Genomic DNA, 27,932 nt, shown 5'->3' on the forward strand with positions numbered 1-27,932 from the left:
TGGTGGGACGATTTAACTCCACTTTAATTCCTCTGTGGTTCCACTGCTCTGCCCAAGATATATATCTGTATAAATATATATATTTTGGTGGAAGTGCAACACAATGTTGTCAAAAAAACAACCCTGGAGAATGTCAAGCACCGGAGCATAAACTCAGCTCCACGGTGCCTGAGCACACGGGCCTCTGTGTCTCTGCGAGGGAAACTTACAGAGAGGACAGTAAGTTTGTGAGGTGTTATTATCGCTGTTAGAGACACATAAAAAAAAAAAACTTTATGGCAAATTGTTTAGATTTAAGCGGATAAGCTTTGAGCATAGAACATCTCAAGAGGAAAAGTACACCAGGTCAGTAATATCACATCCTTTTGAGCTTAAGGCTCAGTGCCAGGTAGGTCCATGTCCCATTTACTCACATGGAGGAGGCAGAGTTCGTGAAATTTACTGCGGCTAGCCACCAGGGGGCGATTCGGATGATCCAATCTTTATAAACAGTCTACGGCTTTAGCATAGCATAGCAACTATTTGCATAATCGTTTACCTACATTCACCGAAGCCGTGAGGAAAACTCTGTTGCATACAACGTGTTAATGGATGTGTTCATAAATAGAAGGTTGGTGCTAAAACAAAACCTACAAGACTCCGAATAAAATACAGGAGGAGATGTTATGTTTTCACCCCCGTCCATCGGTTTGTGTGTTCGTCAGCAGATTTACGCACAAACTAATGATTTCCATTCAAACTATTAGAAGGATGAGACGTGGGTCAAGAGAATAACTACAGTTCCGGGGGCAGATCTGGAGAAACAGGGCCGCTCTTACTTTGTCTCTTTCTTTAAAGATGCAAGATGACGCTTTTTTGACATTTGGATTTATTTTCCAATAGCATTTCCCCCAAATGAGTAGATTCTGGAGCGGATCCAGATGAACGAGCAGATAAAGGGGTGGAAACCAAACCCTGGATTCACAACAGAGCCCTGGTTCTCTGTCTTTAACTTGAGTTCATGCTCAACTGTGCTCGTCCTTCATCCTCACCAAACCAAAAGTCGAACTTTGACAACACAAATAGCTTGACAACAAAAAACTGACAGTGACAAATGGAATCCCCTGCCTCTTACATTTTTTCAAAATTAAAAGAAATAAACAAGCACCATGTTGGTGTCTGTTTCAAAGAGAAAGAGGAGGAAACATGAGACGGACTCAGAGGAAGAAGAAAATGAGCAGCGAGACGGAGTCAAAGGAGGCTCATTGTGAGTTCCAGGCACTACTCTGAAGCTTGCTCAGTATTCCGTCCTCGGCGTTCGCTAACAAGCAAGTGCCAACACACACACAACCACAACCCGGGCTTGTCTCTCACTTCCTCTACATTGAGGAGTTGTCCTACTTTTCTCCAACTGATTTGTCAAGTTGCTGCTCTTCGTTCACCCCTCTCTCCCATCCATCACGAACAACGTGCTTACAACCGTGTCTTTGGTTTGATCGACTTCAAACAGCAGAACGTACCTTTCACGATGAGGTCGGCGTAGTTGGACACACCCGACCCGCCGTCTGAGCGGATGACGCAGCGGTAGCGGCTCGTGCTTCGCTGGGATGTGTCGCCGACGCTGACGGTTGCAGAGAAACGGCGGTGGTTCACCACCCTGGTCACCATCAGGGCCGTGTCCCGACCGTTCCACTGCTGCATGATGGGAATGACAATACCGGTCAGTTGCTGCAGCGTGTTTTCATGAATACTGACAAGACTTTAGGAACAGTGACAGTGGGACAGTGACCTTTCTCTCACCAGGAAAATAAAAACGTGAATGTGTCAAAGGTCAAATAATCTGTGACATGCAAATGAATCTGAAATTAAGTTAAATTGAGTTATTGAGTTATAATTATTATTATAACCACTGGATCCTACACCCACATTTCTCAAACGCCACGCTCCACGTTATGAATTAGTTTTTTCTCTGGGCCTGAATTGAAATAAACCTGGTGAAGGCACCTTCACACTCAGCCGTGGTGTTCGCCATCTGATCTGGTGAGTCCGACAGAAATTACGCTGAAAAAGACGAGTGTAACCTCAGCCAATGATTGCTGCTCTCACACTTTTCTGAAGTGCTCTCTGGCTGTTCATCTCACAGATTGTGCGACTTCACAGCCATTCCAAGAGACATGCATCAACAAATGACACAATAATGAGCCCATATTGATATGAGACGCCCGGGAGGAAACAGAAGCAATTTGAACGGAGCAAGTCAGACATGAAATATGAAAAACGCGCAGTGCTGCCACTCTCTGCTTTGCATACGATCCCTACATCTCCAGATCCAATCTTCTCTCACCGATGTAGAATTATCTGCCAATTTGGTAAAACATGCTTTCCTCCAGTCAGTGTGGGGGGAGGGGTCACTGCTCTCCATTGCAAATGTCATTAATGTACACGGCAGAGTTGTCAGAGGTACACACCCATGTGCAGTGAAAACATTCAAGCTTGCCGGTGCACATGAATGTGAATTAGAACGAGGATATGAGCATGGATGCACACACACACACACACACACAGACACACACAGACACACACAGACACACACAGACACACACAGATGGAGTCATTGGTGCGAAGCGCAACAAGGAGTTTTAATCAATCCTGAAATGGAGCTGGAGGCCTGGGATGTTCGCGACACTGTTCTTGTTTTAAATATTTATTTGATTATTTGACTAAAACAACATATGTGAGTGATAACTAACATTTTATGTGATTTATAATCCGAATATAAATATTAATTATAACATCAGCAGATAAATCCTGTTTATCCTGCTTGAATTTGTTTAGTTCACTTGTCATGGATCATTTAAAACACACAACAGGTCTGGTGAAGAGTGCAACATCACAAAAGCATCACAATAATCATATCGCGCTCATGTCCGACATCACGTCACATAAATCACTTCCCGGGTGTAATAAAACTGCAGAGACCCAACCAGCAGTACTTCTGCTGCACTTCTGAACTCCCTGCGGTGAAGTGAACCGCTCACACATGTAGATTAAAAAACGCTGTGCCAGGAACAGCTGCTATTCAGTGTGAATAAGACCTGGCTCTGCAGCGCTGAACCCCCTGCCGAGCTCGACAGCCTCGAGAAGCGGCCCGTTACACGACAGAGGGAAAGTTGAAAAAGGCCCAACTTTCTGCAAATGTCCCCCGAGCTACAGACGGACAAGAGCCAGTTACTGTCGACTTCACTGCAGCAGAAAGTGAAACTGACCCGTTCAGACTCGACACCGACGTCCATCTCTGTGACGGACGCAGTGAGAACTGACCACGCAGACAGAGATCGGGTGCATATTGTTTTAGCTGCGTTTATCGTGTTAACCTGTGAAGTACACTGCACGGCAACTTACGATATACTTTCAAATGTATTAAAAAAAAACATCTGCCACTTAAACACAGAACCGTTGTTCAGTTTATCTGTTAGTTTCCGGCGTTCTGTCCTTTACAAGAGTTCTGTTTCTGCACTTCTTGCTGATATCATTGACGCGCACATTCGCTGATATGAAAGCACTCACCTGAAGCCAGAGTTTATCGTGCTGAGACCATTTCCCTCCGGCGGTACACTGAAACGTAGCGTTCTGACCCACGTTCACCTCCACATTCTGCAGACGCAGGAAGTGAGGCGCTTTACCTGCAGCACACGCAGCAAACAGACACAGTGTGAACAGTTGGGGTTAAATAGATGTTAGGAGGAAATAAACAAGCACACAGACATTTATTTACATCATATATATATATATATATATTGTCTGGAAAAATAGAACAGAATCCAGGTCACATTTTTAATGTCTCTGGAGAAACAGGCCAAGGGTAAATTAATTAAGCCTGAATAGGTGCTCAAGTTCCATAATCATGTATTAAGGAAATTGGCAGGCTGCTTAAAGATGCCATCTTGTTATTAGGACACAGTAAAATCAAACCGGATCCAACCGGTGATGAGACAGCGAGTAAAACTAACACATTCTTATTCTCAGCTCGTCGCATACGGACACCTCGGCAGAACTTCTTAATACTCTGGACACTCCTTAGGATAAACTACTGCAGGTACAGTTAGTAACAGAAGCGGAGGCCAGGAGGTGAGTTTAAAATGTGTGACTGTCACAGTCGAGACCAGGGTTTGTATCAGGAGACCCGTCTGTGGTTGAAAGGAGGCAACAAAAGGAAAGATGTTTTGGTTTTGGTTGAATCTGAAGTCACTAATACTTTTGTATTGAAAGAAGAAGCCAGGATCCATCACTAACCAAGTGTCTTAAGAGTCTTAACCGATTACAAAGTTTAGCCTCCACCAAGAACCAGTGGTCTCGTTATAAAACCAGATTAAAACCCTTCTAGATCCTGAGTTTTATTTACACCTGCAACAAATGGCTCTCTCATAGATTTGAGTGCGGATACCCGACCGGAGCCCGTCGAGAGAAACATCACAGCTCAACGGTTCGGACAGTTTTTAAATGATATTTGGACTCGGGTCACATAAGCTGTTCAATCTACTCCTTGTTTGTTTTTACTGCACTTTCCTGCAATCTCGGATAACGTCCGGCTTGGGTCAGGTTCAGACAGAAAAAAAAAAAAAAAAAAAACCAGAATGCCTCTCAGGTTCCAAAACTCCAAAAAGCAATAATCTACCTCAAACAGGGACGTCTGGAGCGAGGCAGAGAAATTCATGGGTAGAAGACAGATGAGCCGGCCGACAGTGAGACAGACGTTGTGTGACTTTGTCTTGGCATTGAGACCAGCCTGCGACTGGTTAATTGAATTTTGACTGTCTGCAGACAGAGATTAGCCTGACGGAGTATGAATCCATCATTTAACGATGATAATTCACACTGACGCTAATGCTAATGGTTGCAAATGACAAGGACTTGGATATGAAGGTTTTTGGGTAACCTTTCTTCATTTAGATTTTTTTTTTTCTTTCTCCTACACTCTCTTTGCATTACCTCATTTTTTCGTTTCTTTCATTCATTCAAAATGCTCCAGATTTAAACAATTGTGGTGGTAGATGTTCTTTTGTTTTGTTTTTTTTAATCTTATCCTAAATTACATATGTCCGTCCACTTATTACAACGCTCTCTTAAAACAAGATCACGTTGTGTTGCTCTCGAGCTCAACCACAGAGTGCTGCACAAAGCAGTTCAGAGTTTTGTGGGTGCTAGTGTTTCTGTCAGATATGAATGATGAAGAGTCTGGACGCTGCTCGTGTGTGTGTGTGTGTGTGTGTGTCTGCGAGTGAGAGAGCTGATTCAAGCACAGGTGGGCCACAGTTGTGCAGGGTCACACACACACACACACACACACAAACACACACGTGTGCTCACGGTGACGGTCACTTACGGCAGGGGTGGGCCAGAACTCGTATGTCATCGATGGCAATGAAACCTGGATGGCCTTGGACAGAAACTGCTTCGAAGATAACCTGAGAAAGAAAGAAAGAGAAATTCCCTTCAGTCTCTGCATGTCCTCCACTCCATCTTTCTCCATCTCTTCCTGCTCTTCTCCATCTCTCTTGTCTTCCTCCAGCTATAATTTCCTTCCTCTGTCACTTTCTCATATTCTCTCCTTTTTTTTTAAATTTCTCTTGTGTTTCTTCTGTCAATCCTCTTCCTCTATTTCCACATTTACATTTTCTTCACAGACACTCTTAGGGTGACAGGCAGTCAGCAGGGCTGTCAAGGGGCCATGCACTCTTGACCCACACATATTTACTCATACACAAACACTTATATACACACACACACACAGACACACACCTCTGTACTGCACTTGTCAGGATCCTCAGCAGTATAAACTGGACTCACTCTGAATACTAAAGACTTCTGGGAAGACACTTTATTTCCCCCCTTTCCTTCAAAGAAAAGACTCTGACACGCATGTCAAGTTTACAGAAGTCAAAGAAGCTGCTTTAGCTTTTTTTCTTGAAGCAACACTATTTTGAAAATTATTATTTTCTGAGAGTGACTCGTTTATCTTCTATCGGCCAAACTCGTTTCATCTCAAAACACAAACCAAATCATAATCCTTGCAGTCGCCTTGGTGGAGGTTTACGCAGCACGTACATTATATATAATCATATGTATAATCATATATCTGCCTCTCCATCTTTTCATTTCTGTCTCTCGTGTGATTATAAATATGTGTCAATATGAAATGTATAAATTTAATAGATTTGCTTTAATGCAAAGGCAAAACACACAAATGTTCTGTTACCAACTCCTACGATGGTTAAACTCATTATAACCCTCTGCAATACACACTGAGCATTTTATTAGGAACACCATACTAATAGTAGTATACAAGATATAGAGTTTCACAAGATATCAGAAACATTAATTTAATATAGGAAGATTCAAAGAGATTCATTAGACCAGGGCACGTCTTTACTAATCTTCATCTGCGTTGATGAGCCGGTGCTTCTTTCAGATTACAGCTGTAAAGAGCAGTTTTCTGAGTTCCCATAATTTCTGTGTTTACTCCAGCCAGTCTACAGAAACGTCAGAGACCACTGTTTGTCTAAACTCCAGAGGATCAGCATATTCACAAACACTCCAACTGATCCACCTGCTGCCAGAAGTCATGATCAGTCTGATGTTTGATGTGAGCTTTTATCGAAGCCCGTAAATCTGCTGGATTTGGAACATTGCACTTTTGTACATTAATCATCAGGTTCGCAGGAGTTCCTAATAAATTGCTCAGTGAACGTACGATAAATTAGAGATCCTGAAAATGTTAAAGTTTAAAGTTAAAAGTTTGTCCTCAACGTTTGTTCTTGTCCTCACAGTATAGTCTGTAGTTTAAAAACACAATGTTTTTGTATTTTTAGAAAAAGAAAGTGTAATGAGGTGACTCCTCATTAGACACACACACACACACATTTAAGTGACTTTGATTACAACTGTGCCTCAGATGTGTGTGTGTGTGTGTGTGTGTGACACAGGGGTGCCTTCATTTGCTGAACACAGCTCAGTCATTAGGTAAAACACAGTCGCTTTTGTGCTTCCTCAATAAAATAACACAGCAGGGTGAGTCTGCACCTCACAAAGACAGAGACACACACACACACACACTGAGTCATTAACAGAGACAGTTTTGTGTTTCAACATGAAAAGAATAAGAAGAAAAAAGAGAGGAAGCCTGTTGTTCTTCTTTCTACCTGTTGATGAAACTCACAACTCCAACAAACCACATGTCAGCTTTAACGAGCCACAAGCACGAAGGAACCTCTGAGAAATAAAACTCAAAGTTTGTGTGTTTTATGTTTATATGTTAGATTATTATACATCATGTATTAATGATTGTACGACTGTGTGTGTGTGTGTGTGTGTGTGTGTGTGTGTGTGTGTGTGTGTGTGTGTGTCATACCTGATAGGAGTTAGGCCAGAAGGTAGAAATAGCCAGCTCAGCCTTTACCCAGCCTTCAGTGACGGTATCAGAGGCGTTCCACACCGGGTTCCCCTGAGCACCTCCATTCACCTGCAGGAAGACACACAGTCGAGATGGATGAGAATAACACACACACACACACAGACACACACACACACACACACACACACACACACACACACTGACGCACAGCTTCTCAGGAATAGCTTCATCCTTCCTTGACAGACACCAGATGCCTGTTTGTTAGTTTACCTGCTGCAGTCTATCAGCCCCTTCATGTGTCAATCCATCCCTGCCTGTCAGTCCCTCTTACCCACAGACACACACAGACACACACAGACACACACACACACACACACCTTGATATAGACGTTGAGTGTTCCTGGGCTGGCTCCGTCACGGCTGGACAGAGAGTAAAGGAAGTCGATGCAGTGGGTGTCATTCTCCTTCAGGGTGGGCATGTACAGGTGAGCCTTCTGACCTGAGGCCCGGCCCGACGCGTTCACCACCATGAAGGAACCTGCAGAAACACACAGGAGGAGCGGGGACAGTCAGAACGGGATCTCCACTTGATGCTTGCGCTGCCAAAGAGAGCCGGAAAATAAGCGTCTGAGTAAAGTGAAGACGTGAGCAGGTGATTATAACTTTCACCCAGAGAACAGATTTTACTGAGAAGTTTCTCAGGTATAAATACTATAACGAGTGAATATAATCAAACAAGCTCTGCTTAAATTCAACAGTTTTTTTTTTTTTTTTTTTACTGTTAATCCAGTTTCCTGTTGTTTTTCCCATTTCGATAATTTCCCAGAGCACATCTAAATTTCCTCTTGGCTGGTTTTGTCTCTTCAGTGAAACCTAATTCTTGGCTGTTCTGAACCTATATGAAGAAATATAAACATGCACCCAGCGCTGTTCAACACTAGCAACGTCTCAATTCAGGCGTTTGCATCAAAGCAGCACAACACGGCTGCGTCACATCAATGGATCCGCAACAGGTGGATCCTTCTCAGTCCGATGTGTCGTCCCGGGCTTCTGCATCCCTCGTAGGACGCAGCCTCCGTCTCTCAATGGGGACAGAGCTATTAGTGTCAATACGTTGGAGGGACGTCCTCGACACAACATCACACACACTCTTGCATCTCCATTAAAGTATCATTGCAGAGTGCACAGAGTTTAAAGTGGATTAAATTGCACAGATGGGTGTCTCCTGGTGGATCTGCTGCAAATTGAGGTTGTTAGATAAAATCTTGCAGCTACAGAAATGGTGAGGCCGGTTCTGCCAGCACTGACTGATGCAACAACAAAAAAAAAAAAAAAAATAGCAGCTAAATCATCTCAAGCTCTTTGATTTACCAGAGCTTTGTGTGAAGATCTTAATGTATCAACGCCCTGGGGGTTCTGAACCACGACGTAAAACACATTTCCACTGTCAACCCGCACTTTAAGTGGGTTTTAGTCTCTGCTTTATGGCACAGGACAGAGCTTTTATGGCTCAGGCCGTTTGGCTGGCTTCCATCTGCTGGACTGAGTGATTGGGAGACTATTTGGCAAGAGAGCGAGGGAGGAGGAATAGTGAATCAAGCAGGTGTGGCTGTGAGCTTCTAACAGTGGCCGTGTGTGCATGTTTGCTCGATTGCTGAATTAATGAAGAATGAAAGGAAGAAAAATGTGTGCGAGGGCGACGGCAGCTTAAAATATTAGGATTCTGCTGCTGAATGAGATTTTTATCTCGTCCGTGTTGTATTGAAACCACGGATGTAACAACCTGCTGCTTAAGATGAATCTACTTCAAATCCTGCGCTCTGACAACTCAACTGAGATCGTAAAGACTTCTGAGGAACGACCCGGTCACTGGGCCTGGTTTGGTTTAACTGATACCACTCACATGTTGTGGAGAAACGTCTGCACACACACGTTTTATTATTTGTGCTTAACTTGAACCTTCTTCAGTAAACACATTTATTCGAACCACTTACATCTGGTTTTGTGTCGTTAACAGGATATTCAGTCACACACCTCTGCTTTCATTGGGGCAGGGCAGATGTGAAATAATGATGTTTTTAAAAAATGAAACAATAGATGTTGGTTTTATTTGCTCATTCAGTTGTTTTTGCACAAGAAACTGTTTGGATGTCATGACATTTTGATTTTAAAGGGCAGTGCGGTGACTTTTGAGGAGGAGTGAGTTTAGACACACACACACACACACACAGACACACACACACACACACACACAGCTCTGGAGTTTCCTTTGTAAAGATATTTGTGTCATTTAAAGTTGACTTTAATTTGTCGTGTGTGATGTTTGTGACAGTGACTGTTGGAGCTGTCACTGTGGAGTCAGACACATCTGTTGTGTTTTCAGCTAAAACATTAAAAACACAATCATTGGTCACACACAGAGTATGTGTCAATGTGATATGTAAGAGAACGGACAAGGTTGTAACTGCAGATGCACAAGCACACGCACACAAACACACACACACTAACAAACACACAGAGATACTGTACATATCCCACAAACAATATGTTTGGATCAAATAAAGGTTACAACAAAGACCCATTTTTAGACACTGACATCACTCACACAAGGACGAACATGCGTTTTATTCACTGACACACACTGACACACACTGACACACACTGACACACACTGACACACAATCACGAGTGCACAAAACATTCATTTCACACATTGTTTCCCAGCTGTGAGGTCAGAGAGGAGCAATCTGTTAATGTGAGAAAATCTGATGAGTCTGTCTGCCATGTCAACACACACACACACACACACACACTCACACTCACACACACACACACACACACACACACACACACACACACACACACACACACACACACACATCAAAATAACTGGGTCAACCCGGTGCAACAAACGTCCCAACACACACGAGACCGGCTGTTTTCGCAAATACTGCTGAGAATCTGAGATTTATCTTTTATTTTCCGAAGCCTTCTCACATCAAAAAGGAGCTGGAGCCTCTGCGGCGTCCTCCAGCCGCTGAAGTGCCTCTGAGCAAAGCATTTAACCCCCCTGCTGCTGCTGGGCTGGATCCGCACACCAGTGTGTGTCTGCTGAGGTTAGTCTCAGTCGATGCACACTGACTGAAAACGGGTCAACAGAGGGATTTCACACAAGCATAGTACGGCGAAGTGCAAACATAGTATTTTTACACAGTTTTTAAATGTGTTTTACTGTTATTTCATCCGACAGTGTATTAGATAAGTTCTCACATGCACATGGCTCTGATGGTAAGTGTCCTTCTGGAACACGTTGAGTATTTTAACAGCAACCACTGTACATTCATATTTCTCGATTCCTCAGATCTTTACAAAAACAATATAAGAATTAAAAGTAATTAATGATGTGGACTCTACTGATGTTTTACTACATTTCTGATTTAATTCAGCGTCACACTACTAACTACTTTTAAAGAAAAAGTGATCCAGATATTACGTTTCTTTGAAATACAAATTAAAAATACGTTATCTTTCTGTTTACTTCTTTAACTTTCATATTTTTTTATATATCTGAGCGTTTTGTTAATTTCTCTTTATCCGTCAGTTGAATTTATTTAATTCAATCAATCACATTTTTATCCGTATCGTCAAATTACAAACAACGAAGGAAAACAATTACTGTCGTGCCTGTGATGTCGAGATGATTTGTTTGTAGAACAAAGTTTTCACAAAGACATCAGATGATCTAATCTGTCGATGGTCTGAGTCTCAAAGCTCAGAATCTGGTAACTTTTACTTTTACGATTTAAGGCTCATGATACGTGAGAAAGAGCAGATTATTAAAAACACAGAAATAAAGGGATTTAAAAGAAAGAGAAAGAGAGAGAGAAAGAGAGAGAGAGAAATGATAAATCCTGGTTAATAGTGGGGTTTTCTCAAATCAATACAAAAGGTGGCTCACACAGATCGATAGTAATACAGGCCAGACAGTTAACTCGAAGACACACAAAGAACACACACACATGAACACACACAGTGAGACACACACATGAACACACACATCTGCACAAAAACTGAAAACGTTTAAATCAAACCATGAGCCGTTGTCTGACTTCCTGTCCTAAAGTCTTGTAATTATTATCTGCTGGCAGGTTGTTGTTTTTGAAATAAGGAGATTATCATGTGGAATAAAACCACAGATTTAACACTTTGAAATCTTCTCTTGATGCGATGGAAGAGCAAGAGCTGCTTCTGTGGTTTGTTTTTCAAAACCACATTTTTTTCTTTTTTTCTCCTCTGGAGAGTAAAGAAGGAAATCATGGATCCGCTCGTCGCTTCACTCATTGATCTCAATGAATGAGATAAACACGACATGTTTAAAGTCGTTATCCAGCAGCTTTTTTCACTTCATCAGCATCTTCATCTCCTTAAGTCCTGAAAAACAACGTCCTCCATCTGGTTTGTGTCGGAGAATAAACCCAGAATCTGATATTTTCTACTTCATGTCGAAGTGAAATACACAAAGACTCAGTTCAACATGTGAAAAAAACACGTTTAATTGATATGACATGGTTTTTTTTTTATAGTATAAATACGAGTTTAAAAGAAGGCAGCGAAGTACAAGCTCCATTAAAGTGGAACATATAAGTCAGCATCAAACCATGAGAGTATTGAGGGTGTTTTTTATTTTTGTGTAAATGTGTCACTGGGAGTGTGTGTGTCTGTGTGTGTCTGTGTGTGTGTGTCTGTGTCTGTGTTTGTGGGAGGAAAGGGGAGTTAACTGAGTCCCTTTACAGGAGCAAAGGACTGGTTGTGCGTGGGATGCTAGTTAAAAACAAGAGCGTGCACACACAGACACACACAGACACACACACTCTCTCACTCTCACACACACACACACACACACCACAGGGACTTCTCACAGTTGAAGGGGCCTTAAGGAGAGCACACACACAACCATCACCCCTCCTCTCATTTGGTGAAGTGCCGGCTGCCATCGCTGCTCCATTAGCACCAAGTTGTTTCATATGTTCTTAACTACACAGACACATTCTCTCAGTAAAGAAGGAGGGAGGGAGAGAGAGAGAGAGAGAGAGAGAGAGAGAGAGGTCCGTGAATTTTATGTTTATACTCGAAATATTGTCGTAAATAATTTGATTGGCAGTAAAAAAAAAAAAAGAGTGACAGTTGAGTTCGAGGACGTAAGAGACAGAGATGGGATGAGGGAGGAGAGGTGGAGGGGAGTGAACGAGGGAGCGACTCGCAGGGAAGGAGGGAAAGAACAACAACAAGCACATCAGCTGTGGAGCAGACGAGACCCGAGCTGGATGACAACACAGTGTTGTTGTGTGAAATGGTTCATCTTCATCATCTTCATCATCATCATGAAACACAACGGAGGACACACACACACACACACACACACACACATTGGTCTCTGGCCCATTTCACACATTTAGAGCACACGATTCTCTCTGAGGACACCACACACACAGACACACACACACACACACACACACACACACACACACACACGAGGAGTTGTTGCCCTGACTGTTCTTCCTCCTTTGGTTTCCTGCCAACACTCATTGGTCTCATCTCTGTCTCTTTACACTCATCATCTATCATCCATCTTCTCATCCCTTCATCCATCTCGACCCTCTGTGGCCTTTCCACATTCACTCATCTCGTTGGACCGTCTCCAGTCTCATGAGCTGCGTTCAAGATGCATTGATTTCTTGCACGTGTTATCATTATTCATATTTGCCCAAGGACGTAATGTTTCGGTTTTATTTGACTGTTACTAAGCAGGATCAGGCAAAACCTACCTGATGGATGATCTTGAGACGCGGCGTCGGTTCGGGAATGAACACACTAAGTTTTGCTGCAGGTCAGAAAACAGGACGGATCCGGTTTCACCTTGTCTGCAGCGTTTCCTACAGTATGAGAGTATCACTAATTCTACTAGGTCTTCTGTGAGAAAGAACTGCATTGATGCACAACTGCAGCTGAAACTATGACGTCTGTCTGTGTGGACGGTAAAAACACAACCACAAACTGTGGCAGGACAAATGAGAATATGACGTGCTGCCGCTGTGTCGATGACATATACAGAGATCTACATTTCTTTCTTTGATTCATCTCCTTCAACTTTGTTTTTCTTCTTCTCTTCGTGATCATTATTTTATCTCATCTCACTCATAAATGAAAAAATCCATAATTATCTGGGCATAAAATTCACTCATTCATCCATCTGAATGTGAGCCGACTATTTCACTGACCACACCTCCCATCCTCCTCATCCTCCTCCTCCTCGCTTCTATAATCCCTCCATCCTTCTCCTCCTCAGTCCGTCTCTCCTCCATCATCTGTGGCTTGTAAACACAGACACCTCAACATTAGACCGAAATCGACTTTCAATATGAGCCGAAAGAAAAAAGCTTTTAAAGCATCTAATTAATTTACCCCTGTTACAGCAAATGGAGCAGATGGTGTGTGTGTGTGTGTGTGTGTGTGTGTGTGTGTGTGTGTGTGTGTCTTTGCACTTTGTCAAAACCTCAAACTTCGTAAATATCTTCCATAGTAATTCATTTACATTGGTTTTGAGGATTGAGGATTGAGGTTTGAGGTTTTTCGCTTGGTTCTTTTCATTTGTACAAAACACAAAAACCAAATGTGGACGTGTTGAAAATACCTGATGGCGAAGGGGAGTTTAAAAAAGAAACATCAGAATCACACAGCAAGTGTTTGTGAAAACCAGAAGAGAAGCTCGGAGGGTTGATCAAAGTTCTGAGGCTGAGAGGGCGAAGGGTCAGTCCCTCCTGGGTTTGCCAGGTTTTGAATAAAAACATCTAAAAAACATAACAGAGAGGATTTTTTTGCACCTCTCGTTCCGTGTGTGCATGAAAATGTCTTGCATCTTATCTCCATCTCTATGAAATGACAAAATATTCTCAGCCGCCCGGAGAAGAAAGAAGAAAAAAAAAAAAAACTTTATCTACATAAGCTCCATAACAAACTTTTTTTTTTGAACAAAACAACGGCGTTTTGAGGTTTTAGAAATGAAAGGAGTTTGTGCAACAAAGCAGAAAGAGGCGCAGACTAAATCGCTCTTTAATAGATCAATTACGTCCCCAGATTTTCTGGTGAAACACGACGTGGAGGCAAGATGTTCACAGAGTGCGAAGCGCTCAAATGGCTCCCTGGGGTCTGCACTCAAAGTCTGCTGGTTTTTGGCTGTGTAGCTCTTAAATCTCTCTTTCATTCTCCTTATCGGGCGTTTTGTGTCTGTCGTCTCTTGGATTAAAACGTCCTCGGAGCCCTGAGCGAGGCTCTCTTACGGTTCCTTCAGCATCTAACAGCTCGGTTTACATTTGTAATTTCAACAGGGAGGGCGGAGGGGTTTGGAAATCTTGCGATACAGATGGGATTTGATGGCACGGTGAGACGATGTGTGTCCACATGTGGCCTGGAAACGTCTATCACACAACTCCTGTGGCTTTTCTCTACTTCTTCTTTCTTTTCTGTCGCATTTTTCTTCCACAACAAGTCTGTGTCTTTAAGAAAGCCTGACTGAATTGTGAGGAGAACAATGGAAGTGAGTTTCCACTGTGGGTAATGCACATTATTCAGGGAACATCTTCTGACGTAATTTATGCCAAATGCTGATGAATGATTTGTTAATCCAAACGTTTTCCACTTTTCATGAAACCCGATAACGTCCACTAACATCTGGCTTCTGTCTTCAGTGTGAATGGATTTAATCATTATCCGCTCCCGGGTCAAATGACTCTGCAGTCGACGCAGGCGTTTATCGGCTCAGGCTCCGATCAGCAGCGATGGAAAGGTGACGCCTGGGTGAACGTGTGAATCCAGTAAAGCAGCGAGGTGATAGAGCTCCTCGGTCTCGTGTCCATTCATGATGCCAGGAAAAAAAAAAAACACTGGCGATGGAAAAAACTGCCTATACCTGTTTATTTGGGGGTAACAGAAGGATATTAAATTATAAAGTGTGTCTCTAATCTTATTGGTTACAAGAGTTAATTGATCTCTGCACTGGATGACATCATTTACTACCTTCATGACGACATCATTCCGACCATATGATATAGTCGATGTCCTGTCATGTCTGTTTTCCTATTAACTACGCAGTCACTGATCATGTGTCGTCAGCTGATGTGGAATAATTCGTATTGTTTGCGGAGACGTCTTTGAAAAAGTGTCCAGGCAAAGAAACAAACCCCACCAAGTTCTGTGGAAATGCATCAATGCATTGTTGAGTTATTTTGTACACACACACACACACAAAGGGGCCAAACCATTATCCTGCTTCTGGCTCTGCTGCAGTTTTACTTTCAGTTCCTCAACATATTTTTTTTTGAATGTTTTGGATTTGTTTCACAGCTTTTTCCAGGGAGTCAAGTTTATTTGTTCAGCCAAACATCTCACGCAGCGTCTCAGTGGACGTCACGGGCTCACGGCTTCAGTCGTCTGCAGCCCGGCCAAAAGCTCCGCAAAGACAAAAGACAGCCTCAAACAGTCCAGGTGGGCCCATGAGAAGGAGTAAGTAGCTGTGTGATGGAGTGGAGCTGCTCAGAGGCCACCAGTAACAAACTGGTTGTAATGGGAACATGAAGCACGATGTTGCGAACAAAAAACAGCAGAATCCGAGGTCCTCCTGCACATCAATACCGTGATTATGCTCGCAGGAGATATAACGATGCAGAGGAGGGCGATGCTGTTCTCGCAGAGGGTTTATTATGAATGAGTTAAGGGACCCCGAAGTGTAACTATCTGGCTCCGGTGCAGGAACATGTTGTCGGCTGCTTCTGAAGCACCTCAGCACTTTTACGCAGACTCACATCAGCAGAGTGACGAGGATCCATCTTCCCTGATATTGTTAGTTAATAGAACGACCGTGTCAGCGAGTCAGCAAGACGCCAACGAGCAAAAATGCCCGCTGACACAACTCCATTAGAAATGATTCACACCACAATCTAACATTGGGATGAAACACGAACGGTTTGTTTTGGAGAAAAACAACAAATAATTTTATTTTTTTTAGCTCAGGGGAATTAAATGTTTCTAGGTAGATGCTCCTCAACAAAAAAAAAAATACACATTGTGATTGTGTGCACATTCTATGGACTGTACAACAAGATGGACGACAACAGTGCACACTGCAGTAAAGGTCATAAGCCCCACCTCCTCCATGATCACAGATGGGACTTAGACCGAGCTACCGAGGAGTCCGTGAACGTATCGCGTGTTTAAGTCACTGCGTTCTCTTGGGGCGTGTGAAATTGGAAACAGACGAACAGTCCTCGATATCAAGATTTCTGGAATTATCAGATGAGTAGAAACGGGGGGACGATGCCATGAACCCGAATATTTTCTGGAAAGTGGGAGGAAGTGGAGACACATTGTTTTTTATGCACAGTCTGGTTGGACCCTGAAACGGTGGAATCTGTCCTGCTGTAAATAAAGAATGGCTGGGCGAAGTGTCGCTCGCTCACACACACACACACACACACACACACACACACACACTCGTGCCTGCAGGACGTTGTGAAGCTGCTATAATCCGTGCTAATAAGGTGGTGAAGACAAGGAGACTGGCAGTATTGATCAGTCCTCCAGGGAGAGCCTCTCTGTTTCCTCATAGGCAGCTAATCAATATCGAGCCTATAAGTCACACACGCACACACACACACACACACACACACACATAACGAGCCCACACAGTAAATCCCTGCATGTGATTTGACCCGTGGGAACTCTAAATCCCAAAAGCCCCCGCTGTGCGGGTCAGGGACGGCTTTGACCTATAGGAGATCGAATAGTAAGCATGTGACCACTGACACCGGAGACAATGGATGGGAGGTCGTCTTGTGTTTTACGCTGCCCTTAGGTGTCTCATACATCAATGTGTGTGTGTGTGTGTGTGTGTGTGTGTGTGTGTGTGTGTATCCAGAAAAATGGTTAAAGGGAGGAAAAAATAAACAAATAATTTAAAATTCTAATAAACTGAAAATTGAAAGAACAAAATGACAGCCATGAAAATAATGAAGATGAAAATAAACAAGAGGTTTAGAAAATAAAACTATCAGTGTTAGTGTGCAGCACTGTCCACACACACACACACACACACACACACACACACACACACACATCCTAGAATCTTCAATTTAATATAACGGAAAAACGTCCACGTCGCCAAATGATCTGTTACTTTTAAAAGTGCAATATTACAATAAGCAATATTAGGGATGGCCCAAACTATACAAATCACCTTAAACCCTGGATCAGGTTGTTTTCATTCATCTCCCAGTAAAAACTCCAGTCGGACTTTTCATGAAAGTTTAATGAAGTTTGGTGATATTTGTCTTCAGTGAGGAGGACGACCCCCCCGAGGCCGAGGCACTGCTCAGTGTAGCGTGTGTTTATCTGAGGTGTGTGATTGTGTGATCTGTCCCTGTGTCCCTGGAGTCCAGAGATAATTACCAGTGGATAATAGTGTGTGTGTGTGTGTGTGTGTGTGTGCGTGTGTGTATTTACTCAGTGATAGATACACTCATGTAAGTCTAAAGTGAACATGAAAAATGATAATAAAGTTTAATATTGTTCCCGACAACACAGATTTACGACAGTGAATTAAACTTCCATTTCTCATGGGGACATTGATTTACACACACACACACACACAAACACACACACACACACACACACACACACACACACACAGATCCACATGCATAAATACAGAATTGACAAAATGACACACAAAGTGGCCTTCACATGAGTGGGCGTGCGCATTAGATGACACATACACACACAACGATATAGAAAATATGCAAAGGTGCAAATCTCTACATGCACACACACACACACACACACACACACACACACACACACACAGGTATTTGGTCTCTATATATCATTGAGTTTACGATTGCTCTCCACCACAACTTGATCTTCTCCCTGTGGCACTGAACCTGTGGGTAATTGGCTTTTTAATGACTTCTGCATTTACACACAATTCCACATCCTGGTTATTTACCTCCTCAAGCCTCGTTTGAGAAGTCACGCAGAGAGAGAGAGAGAGAGAGAGAGAGAGGGAGGGAGGGGGGTGAGGGTGGGCAGGAGAAAGAGACAGAACAAAAAGAAAAGAGAAAGTGGGGAAAACACACACAGACACACACACACACACACATACTAACCCTGGGTTTCCATTTCTCACACAAATTAGACAAATCAAATTACAAAGGCAAACAACCTTTACTTGCTCTAAGTGGAAAACTACAAAAGATTACAAGATAAACTGCAAAGTAAACACGTGATAGATAACGGTGACGGTTTCGGGACCATCAGTCTGATGAACGAGGAACAGTTCAACAGGAAGTGCTGCCTGAGCCTGAACGCGCGTCCACCCCGACCTTCAGAAATGTCACAAGAAGGAACATTTGAATCCTCTGAATTCAACTGGATGAAAAGTTTTTACCAACACAAACGTGCGTTGATGCATCCGGACGAACCACATTCGAAAAAATCACTTAGTCCGACTGTGTAGCGACAGAACACAGGTCGGTTTAAACCTTTGAGTTAAACCGGCGTCCGGAGCAGCTGCATGCTAGAATGCGGATCCTGGACCCGACCGCACAAACCCAGAGAGCTGTAGCTTCATGTTAGCGTGTAACGTCCGTGTCTCAGTGTCCGGATGAGCTCATTTAATGTACACAACCTCAAACAGTGGTGGTGTAATTGCAGAGCGACTCAGACACACCAACGCAACACGAGTCTAAATGCTCATAAAGACTCTGCATCAATCCTACGCACAAGCAGGAACCAGACTCGGCTGTTAATGCTCCTGTAGCTGGTGTCTGGTGTCTGTCTTTGCTGCAGCCTGATGTGCTGATACATGCTTCTGTTTGTTTCTGCACATAAGTGGCTTCATATTCCCACGTGCTTCAGACGGCTGTGTCAGTTTGAACAAATGTGAAGGTGCTTGAGACAGAAACCTTGAAAGAGAGCAGGAGAGCTGTGAGAGCTGTGTTGAAATACAGAGTCATTGGGATGAATCTGTTTTTTTCAGCTCCACAGGCTCATCTTCCGCTGCCAGCACACATGATACTGATACTGAACATAAAGTTAATTGTCTATTAGTTCACAATCATTTGTGGAGGCTCTGAGTGTTTGCAGAGCAGCTCAGTGTAAGTTTCAGAGCTGACGATCAAATGTGCTATTTTCTGTCCAGGGATGAGTCACGACTCAGAGAATCAATAGCGGAGCAACTTTCAGGATCCGTCAGTGATGATGGTGATTGATTATGAAAAGAGAGAAGGGGATGGAAGGAGGTAAGAAGTGTTTACTTTCATGTTTGGAAATATAAATAAACCAGTGCAATATTTATATATATATATCATATAAGGCTTTTCCTATAGGCCTGAACGTGTGGATTAAACTTTAAACAAATATTACTTATTATCGTTTCTTCATCACGGTTCAACACCGAGGTCGTGGCGGACGTCGGTCGTGTTTCACTGCAGCCTGGTTTACTTATCAGTTAAATAAATAAACAGTTACAATAACCCGTCGCTGCGTCTTCACGTGTAATTCCATAAATTCCACTTTCACGCTCCCTTACGTTTTCTTCCTCGTGCGTCCATGTAACCGTCTGTGAGCCTGTGTTTACATCTGTTTCTGTATCTACATATGAGATCTGGTGTGCTGATGCAATCTCTGTAATGTATTCATTCCCCTCGGCCGTGCATCCTCACACGTGTAGAATTACATCTCAGGCCTTTTAGCATTGCAATTCCTAAAAAGCTGCATTTCACAAAGTTGAGTCATCTCAAAGCTTGTGCTCACTGAGTGGAAGCTCGTTACTGATGGAACAATCTGTGGTGTGGGAACACTGACGGGAATTCAACGCACCGAGCGTTTCTCACGACGGATAAAGAGCTGGGATGGAAAAAGTTGCTCCTGCGTTTATCTTCACCGAGAACTGCATGTCTCTGTACGAGCAGTATTTTCTACAAATCATCTGCGGCTGCAGAGAACGGTATTTCACAGCTGAATATACAGAGTTCTCCTGAAGTCCGACCTTCTCTTGGGGAGATCGGCCACAAGATCACTACTTGTTATTGTTCTGTAAACTGAAGTGAGTGCATGTCCCTTTATTGCAAAAAGCTTGAATGGACAAGTTTTCACATTCAGTAAGTGAAAATTCTTGATCTTCAGATAAAATTCTCCTAAAATCTTAAAACTAGAAATTAAGAGTGTTAAAGCGTTTTATTAAAGAAGATCTTTGCAAAGAAGAAGAAGATGTAGAACCTTGTGGTTACTACAGATAGTACGATCTGTCCAACAGTCGGGTCAACCTGTCTTCTACCGACTGTTACAGGTCCCAGCTACCTGAACACATCAGGGACAATCTGTCCTTTGCTGTTTTAACGTGGAATCACTTCCCTCTCATTGGACGTTTAAGAATCTAGATTCAAACGCTCCCCTTATGAAACCACAGTTAGATCCACTAGACCTGGATTTTTATCTGGATCCACTCAACGTCACGCGCACTCATGTATCCCTGATCTTTGTGAAGATCCTTGATTTAATCTCTGGGAAATTAGTCACAGGCGATGATGAAATAAAATGTATTTTATATATAAATTCATTGGACTCTTTCTTTGCCTGAGTCTCATCTTTCCACCAAGTTTCAGGGAAATCTGTTTCTGTGTCTGATCAAATCTTTGAGTCTACTTGTTGTGTTTGTTCCGTTCACCACCCCTGCTTGTATTTATATATCATTTCATTTGCTGCCCATCTCGTCCAGGACTCTCTGCCAGAGCGGCTTTGAAGACGTGTTAAAAATCTCTGTTGCTGGCGTCTCGCAGTGACGACACCATCGACTGTTCAAACATCAACAACGCTAACAACCAAAATCACCAAAGTGCGGGTGAGGAAAATGAAAATGTGTCTGTGCAGGTAGTTTCCCAGCGGAGAGGGAGATATAACACGGCACGGACATGCAGACTCATGCGCGGCGTCACCGGGCTCAAAGGCACATTCGACTCACGTGCACGACAACATGACGTCTTTGTTCTCTCTCCCTCCCTCCTCGCTGCCTTCTCTTCCACGTTGTCGGTCATTTCAGACATTATTGCCTCTCTCTCTCTCTCTCTCTCTCTCTCTCTCTCACACACACACGCTCACATATAAACACACACAGAGTTATCACCGGCCTGCAGGGACCCATTACTGCTGTGATCCGAGGCTTTTATTTGGTGGCTTGGTCTTAAAAATGGGCATTTATTGCTCCCGCTGATAAATCGCGTGCAGGCTCATTACATGTTCTCTCGGTTTTCTTTTGGCTTCGAGCCTCCACACGTCGCATGTTTGTGAAATACAGTAAAAGTGTGTTTTCAAAACGAGTGAAAAGATCTGACATATTTCTATTTTGTCTGATAAACACACAGACGTTCGGTTTGCGTCAGAGGAAGACGGAGAATAATCACAACCTCCTGAATCATTTCATCTAAACTGTGACACTGGGTGAATGTTTATTGACGCCCCCTCCGTGTGGTGAAGAGGATCATGGGAAGAATCAGTTTGGGAAAAGGTAGATTAACTCATAACAGCGAAACATTCAAACTAATCTACGTCCCATTGGATTTACAGTAAAGACAAACACGTCCAGCCATCCATCAAATCCATCATTGATTTGTTGATGCCTTGTCTTCCTGCTTTTTCCTCTTTAGAGTTTCAGTCCATCCGTCCATCATCCATCCATCATCAATTTGTTACTATGGTGATAATAATCCCACCCACTCTTCACCATTAACCCCTCCTCCTTCAGCTCTTTAAACTCGGCCTCGGTAAGAGTTGAGATGAGTTGGGTCACATCCTGTGATGTAAGAATAAATAAAATTGGCTTGTGCTGTTTTTTTTTTCTCTCAGAGTTTGATTATGAGACTTTTTATGTTGAACTCAAACATCGGAAGCAAAAACACGAAGTAAAGAAAGTTTTAAAAGATTCAAGTTAAATGACCCATTTGTCAAATTTCATCTCTTGTATCTCTGGTGATCCCATTTCTCCATCCCTCCCCTGACGTACCTGTTCTTCCTATATATAGAAACAATCTATTCAGCCTAACTTTCATTCACCCCCCCCCCCCCTTCTCTCTTTCCTCTCTCCTTCACTCACTCTTCTTCCTTTCCTTCTCCTTCCCTTCATCTCGTTGCTCTCTTATCTCCTGCTGCCATTTCTACGTCTGTCACTGACAGCTCTATCCGCGGTAGTCGGAGTTACAAAGGGATTTTACCAGTCAGGTAATCCATCTATCTCCCTCTCTCTGTGGATGTATAACGCTGCTCTAATGGCTTCACTCTGACAGAGACTGACAGCTCCACACAGCCTCGGAGCGACGTTTCAACCAACGCCCTGATTCTAAATCACCCTCATTTCTCCTAAAAGGAAAGTGCTGTTTAAAATTTAAGAACTCTCTTAACTTGCCTTTATTTAGCCGGGAAAAGTTTGCTGAAGAATAAAGTTGAGAGATGACATTTTATTCAAAGATGTGGCTGAGAGCTGAGAAGTGACAGGAGCTCAAGGTTTTCAAGGTCAACCGCCGAAAAATAAGAATCATCAGCACATTCTTTTATGTTGTGAGACGGGAAAAGAACGTGGATGGAATAAATGTGACGTGTTTGTTCTTCTCCGATCAGAATCATCAACTATCGCTTGTTCACCTCCAGTTTACATTTTACATCCATGTCCAGAGCTAATAACAGTGTTACGGAGTAAAAAAAAGTTGTTTTGGTAATGATGTCATATGTTTATGAAGATGTCATCATCGAACCCGTATGACAAATACATGTAAATGATATTTGATATTTTCTTTACTTTACTTTATTATGAATTAATACAAAGTTTATAGAAGTTTAATCAAGAAAACGAATTATATTTCCATTTATGTACATTTTTGCCAATGCTCCTTATTTTGTCCATGATCTTTACCCTTCTATGGCTATTTTCTGGACCTGTGGGACTAATAGAGGATCCTCTTATCTTATCCAGACGTTTGTTGGGATCAGTGTGACTCAAACCCGCGGCGATCCGCTGACACTGAGAGAAAGTAGAGGAGGGAATAAAACTGTGGGGGTTTAAACAGCAGCTGTCTGTCACCCTGTCATTGTGTTACTATTGCTCTGCGCCATTTGTCATTTCACCGGCCCGACCGCGCCGCTTCCCGCCCGCTCGCCCGCCCACAAATCACAAATGCAATCAAGTCAGCCTCGACAAGGGTCCTCGAATCACCAGCGCTGACCAAAAAAGCGGACGGGATATTTAACCTCTGTACCCATCAGCAGCCACTTGATACACACACACACACACACACACACTGCTGTGACACGCTATAATTCAGAAGTCTATTACTGGTGGCAGTTTAAACAAGGCATGATAGCGTGTGTGAGTGTGAGTGTGTAGTGTAGTGTAGTGTATGTATTTCAGTCTAAGTATGTGTCACAACTAAATGGCGAGGCGCTCTCTGATTAGTGCTGATTTGTTTTCAGCCTCTTGAAGGAAAAATAAGAAGCAGCTTTGACGAGCAGACACACACACACACAAACACACACACAAACACACAAACACACACACACTCACACAAAAGATAAAACACACACATACGAGAAAAATGTCAAAATACAACTCGAGACGTTCAGCGCAGTTCAAACATACTTTTCTGTCAAGCTGTCAAATCTGAAAAAAATAACATGGTTGGAAACTGAGAGGCAAATTTAGGACAAAGACGTTTCAGGAGGAACGAGTGTTGAGGGAGGGAAGGTGCGGAGAGAAGGGAGCGATGAAGAAGAAGAAGAAGAAGAAGAAGAAAGGAAAGAATGAAAGTCTGAAAGAGAAGAGAGAAGACAGGCAGAGCTGCGAGGCTTTCTGCTAACATGGTTCGGCTCCGGGATTGTCAGTCAGTGCAAACATCAACACGTCAACAGCACAACTGACAGGCTACAACAAACACACACAAAGACACACACACACACACACACACACACAGCAGAGCTCTGGCTAACTTTAAAATAACCTAAAACCTCCAGCAGGAGGAAGAGGAGGAGGAGGAGGAGGAGGAGGAGGAGGAGGAGAAAAGCTGTACATTTCATTTGACTGTCAAAACTTTGAAAGGCTTCAAAATGCCAAAGGAAAGAAAACGTAGGAAAAAGAAATCTAACAGAGAAAAGTGAAATGAAAGAATAAAAGACTGCCTGCGTGAAATTCTTAGAGCGCAGGTGGTGGAGAGGGAACGTGCCAACAGGAGAAAGGATCCAGACTGATGGACGATTGACTCATCAGGTTTTTCTCTGAGCACGACGGACGCTGGACCTTCACATCTGCAGGTTTGCAGAAAGCAAAGCTGCATTTTAAGCCTCGGGCCCCACTGGTCCAAACAGCCCACTCACACAGTCTGACATCTGGCTTTTGTCTGCAGGATGAGTGGATTCAATCCTCATTAACTCTGGGTCGGATGACTCTGCATATAAGACACCTGGGTGAACGTGCTCATCCCGCCTTCGTCCAGATGCTGCACATTTTTCATCACGACGCATTGAACTTCCGTCACAAAGCGGTCAAGACAGCGAGGAGAAAGAGCGTCTACGGCTCTGTCCCAATTCAGCCCGACCACGTGGTCATGAAGGGGTGATGTTCGGCCATCTTCAGTCGTAGTGTATTCAGGACCCCCCCGCTAACAACGAAGGGGTAGACGGAAATGCCTGAATTCTTTACGAACAGACGAAGCAAATCAAGATGGCGACTCCTGCGGCTACAGTGCTCATAAATGTAAGTATGAGATCTTCCGAACAAAAGGGGCGAATCCAGGAATGTATTTTCACCGTCTTTGGTTTTGCGAGATCACATTGATCCATGGATGTTGATGACTGAAATCTATGAGTGTGAAGAATTTGGCGCAGCTTGATTGAATTTACGGGGACGGTTGGGGCTCGGCAGAGAAATGCTGTTTTCATTGCTTTTAAATGGTTTGTCTGTCAACCACGGGAAGAACCCAATTCATTTTAAGTTTTTACTTCAAGTCTTTTTTTAAATAGAAATATGCTAATCTAATAAATATCTTATAATATTTCTTATTTCCAAGTGAAGTTGTGATTATGTTGGAAGCTAACAGTTCACATTCTGCAAACCCTGTTCACTTTCATTCTCCTGATTCTGTGAATAAATTATAAACCTGTTATCTACAGACCTTTATCTTTCATCTGTTACTTCTAACACTGTGTTTTTCTCTTGTAATTGCTCTTAAATATCTTCTTATCTGTGTCCTTGTCTCCTTGTTGCTGCAGCGGCTCAATTTCCCTCCGGGGATCATTAAACACTCGTCTATTCAACTCACAGGAAGAGACGACAGAGATCGTCTGTCACTGCACGATCCGCAAATGAACACGTCTCTGTCGCTGTTTGACTTCAAGGAGACGCGCAAATGTCATTTTGGTTCTTAACAAGAGTCACAGGGAATATCGTCCAAATACACAATGTAGGCGACAACTAGAATGAGAAAACAAAAGGGGAATGTGCACAGATATAGAGTTGGTACAGTAAAACGTGACGTGCAGCTTCTGAGGTGAAGATTCTTTTGTGAGAAAGAACGAAGGATTTCTATTAGTCTTGTGATTCCTTCTCCTCTGTGAGAGAATTAAATCTCTGTCCATCTCCACCTGAGCCCCTCGGTGTCTCTTTGATTTCCTCTCTGCCCAGTTAAACCATTTCAAATCTTCTTCACTGTGTTGCAGCAAATTAAAACAAGAGACGGTTCATCCATTAAGAAGACGATTCACGATGCAGGCTAGAAAATAACCTAACATGATCGTCACCTTTTTTCATCCAGCAGAGCTCATGCGATGCTCGTTTGACAGCTTAGGCCTCGATTCCTTGTTAATGTGCAGAACAAAAACTCGAGACTGAATCTGCGGGAGAACTTGACAAGTCAATAATAAATCAAAAGTTAAGACTCCTCTGTGATGATTCAAAAACTCTTTCTGTCCGACAGAGCTTTAAATAGACGACCTGTGCTGACACTACAGAAAAAAAACTTTTTAAACATTCCACACTTTCACTTGTCTGGTCTCGAAATTGCTTTTTCGAACAAACTGGCGAGTAACTAAAAGTAAAACGAGTCATTAAGGAAGAGTCTTTGTGCCTTTGTGTCCGTCTGCTCTTGTCTCCTTTCTTTGGTTCCTTTAGCAGTTTCTTTCTCCCTCATCTCTCCATCTGGATGCTCGTCTCTCGGCCTTTGTGAAGCATTGTGTCCCTTTTACTTGTCTTTATCTTCCTCGGTCAGTGTTGGGCGTCCTCTCTCTCAGCGTTCCTGCGCCTCGCGTCCATCACGACCACATTCTCACTCTATCAGTGTCTTCCCTTTCATCTTTTTTTAATAACACTTCCCAATGCTCTTTAAATATGTTTCATAACCAACTGCTTTACCTTTGTCCCCCTCCCTCGCTCGTCTTTCTTCATGAATGAAATATTTATTTTTTTCCCGTTTCTTGGTTTTGACTTCGACATCCAGCCTCGCTTTTATTTGACACCGTATAAATGTGCCTCCGCAGACACACACTCGCACAACATCTTAAAAATGAGAAACACAAACATCTGTGCAAACGCTTTCCACTGATGATGCTCAATTTTACAGATGATGATTTTTCTCCTGTTTTCCTGTGTTATTACAAACCTCTCAATCATCCTCTGAACTCACTCTCTTTCTCTGTCTGTCCCTCCATCTTCACACTACCCCCGCCTCACTTCACCCCCCCCCCCGTCTCCTTCCCTCCATCTCTCTCTGATCATTTTCCACGTTTCAGATTGTGGCCGTGTTGACGGCCGCTGAAAACATCGACTGGCTCTGATGTTTGATGTTTGCTGCTTGTGTGAGTTTGTCTCGCTCAGCTGAGGTTTGAAGGTAATAAGAGGTGTGAGAGTGTGTGTGTGTGTGTGTGTGTGTGTGTGTGTGTGTGTGTGTGTGCAGCCAGGCAGTGAGCGTGGGTAAAATATCCCTAAAAGCCTCTATTCTTTTGGAGATTTGTAGGTTTGTGAAAAGTTGACAGTGAAATAAATGGTCACGTTTTTTTCTTCTCCCTCTTTTGTTGGCTCGTGTTTTTTTGTCATTCTGAAAAAATGCTGGTAAAGTTCGTTACTAGATGTTTGCATCTGTCAGTCAAGCTTCGCTGCCTATAAGAATCTAATAAAGAGAAAATATTTTATAGTGTAAACTTCATTCCATCTCAATACCTTGTACATTCTCACGTGTCACCTCCTATAAGCTTCATTACAGGACAAGCAGGAAGTCTTAAGACCCATTTATGCTCAACATTAATATATGGAAACCGTCTGTCCGTGCTCTACGTTCATTTTGTCCATCTTTGTCTTCTGAAGCAGCCATTAGTTGAAGCGAGACGACCATAAGACATGAAGAAGAAACTTCAACATTAACTAGAACTTTTTGAGGCGAGACTTTGTGAGAGAGTTGGT

The 27,932-nt window shown here is 43.0% G+C and overlaps 1 protein-coding gene across 12 annotated transcripts in view; it reads right to left on the bottom strand.

The window, feature by feature from the left end:
• The window catches only part of ptprt (protein tyrosine phosphatase receptor type T), a 241,612-nt gene that overhangs the window by 172,477 nt on the left and 41,203 nt on the right, over positions 1-27,932 (bottom strand). For all 12 annotated transcript variants that reach the window (XM_069531583.1, XM_069531570.1, XM_069531573.1 and 9 more), the window contains exons 3-7: positions 7,768-7,928; positions 7,388-7,498; positions 5,363-5,444; positions 3,547-3,662; positions 1,500-1,674 (exon numbers count right to left, since the gene is read on the bottom strand). In XM_069531583.1, the coding sequence (XP_069387684.1) occupies positions 1,500-1,674; positions 3,547-3,662; positions 5,363-5,444; positions 7,388-7,498; positions 7,768-7,928 (645 nt within the window). The remainder of the gene's footprint in view (positions 1-1,499; positions 1,675-3,546; positions 3,663-5,362; positions 5,445-7,387; positions 7,499-7,767; positions 7,929-27,932) is intronic.

The sequence above is a fragment of the Paralichthys olivaceus genome, chromosome 2 (assembly GCF_024713975.1).
Source record: "Paralichthys olivaceus isolate ysfri-2021 chromosome 2, ASM2471397v2, whole genome shotgun sequence".
Classification (NCBI taxonomy): Eukaryota; Metazoa; Chordata; class Actinopteri; order Pleuronectiformes; family Paralichthyidae; genus Paralichthys; species Paralichthys olivaceus.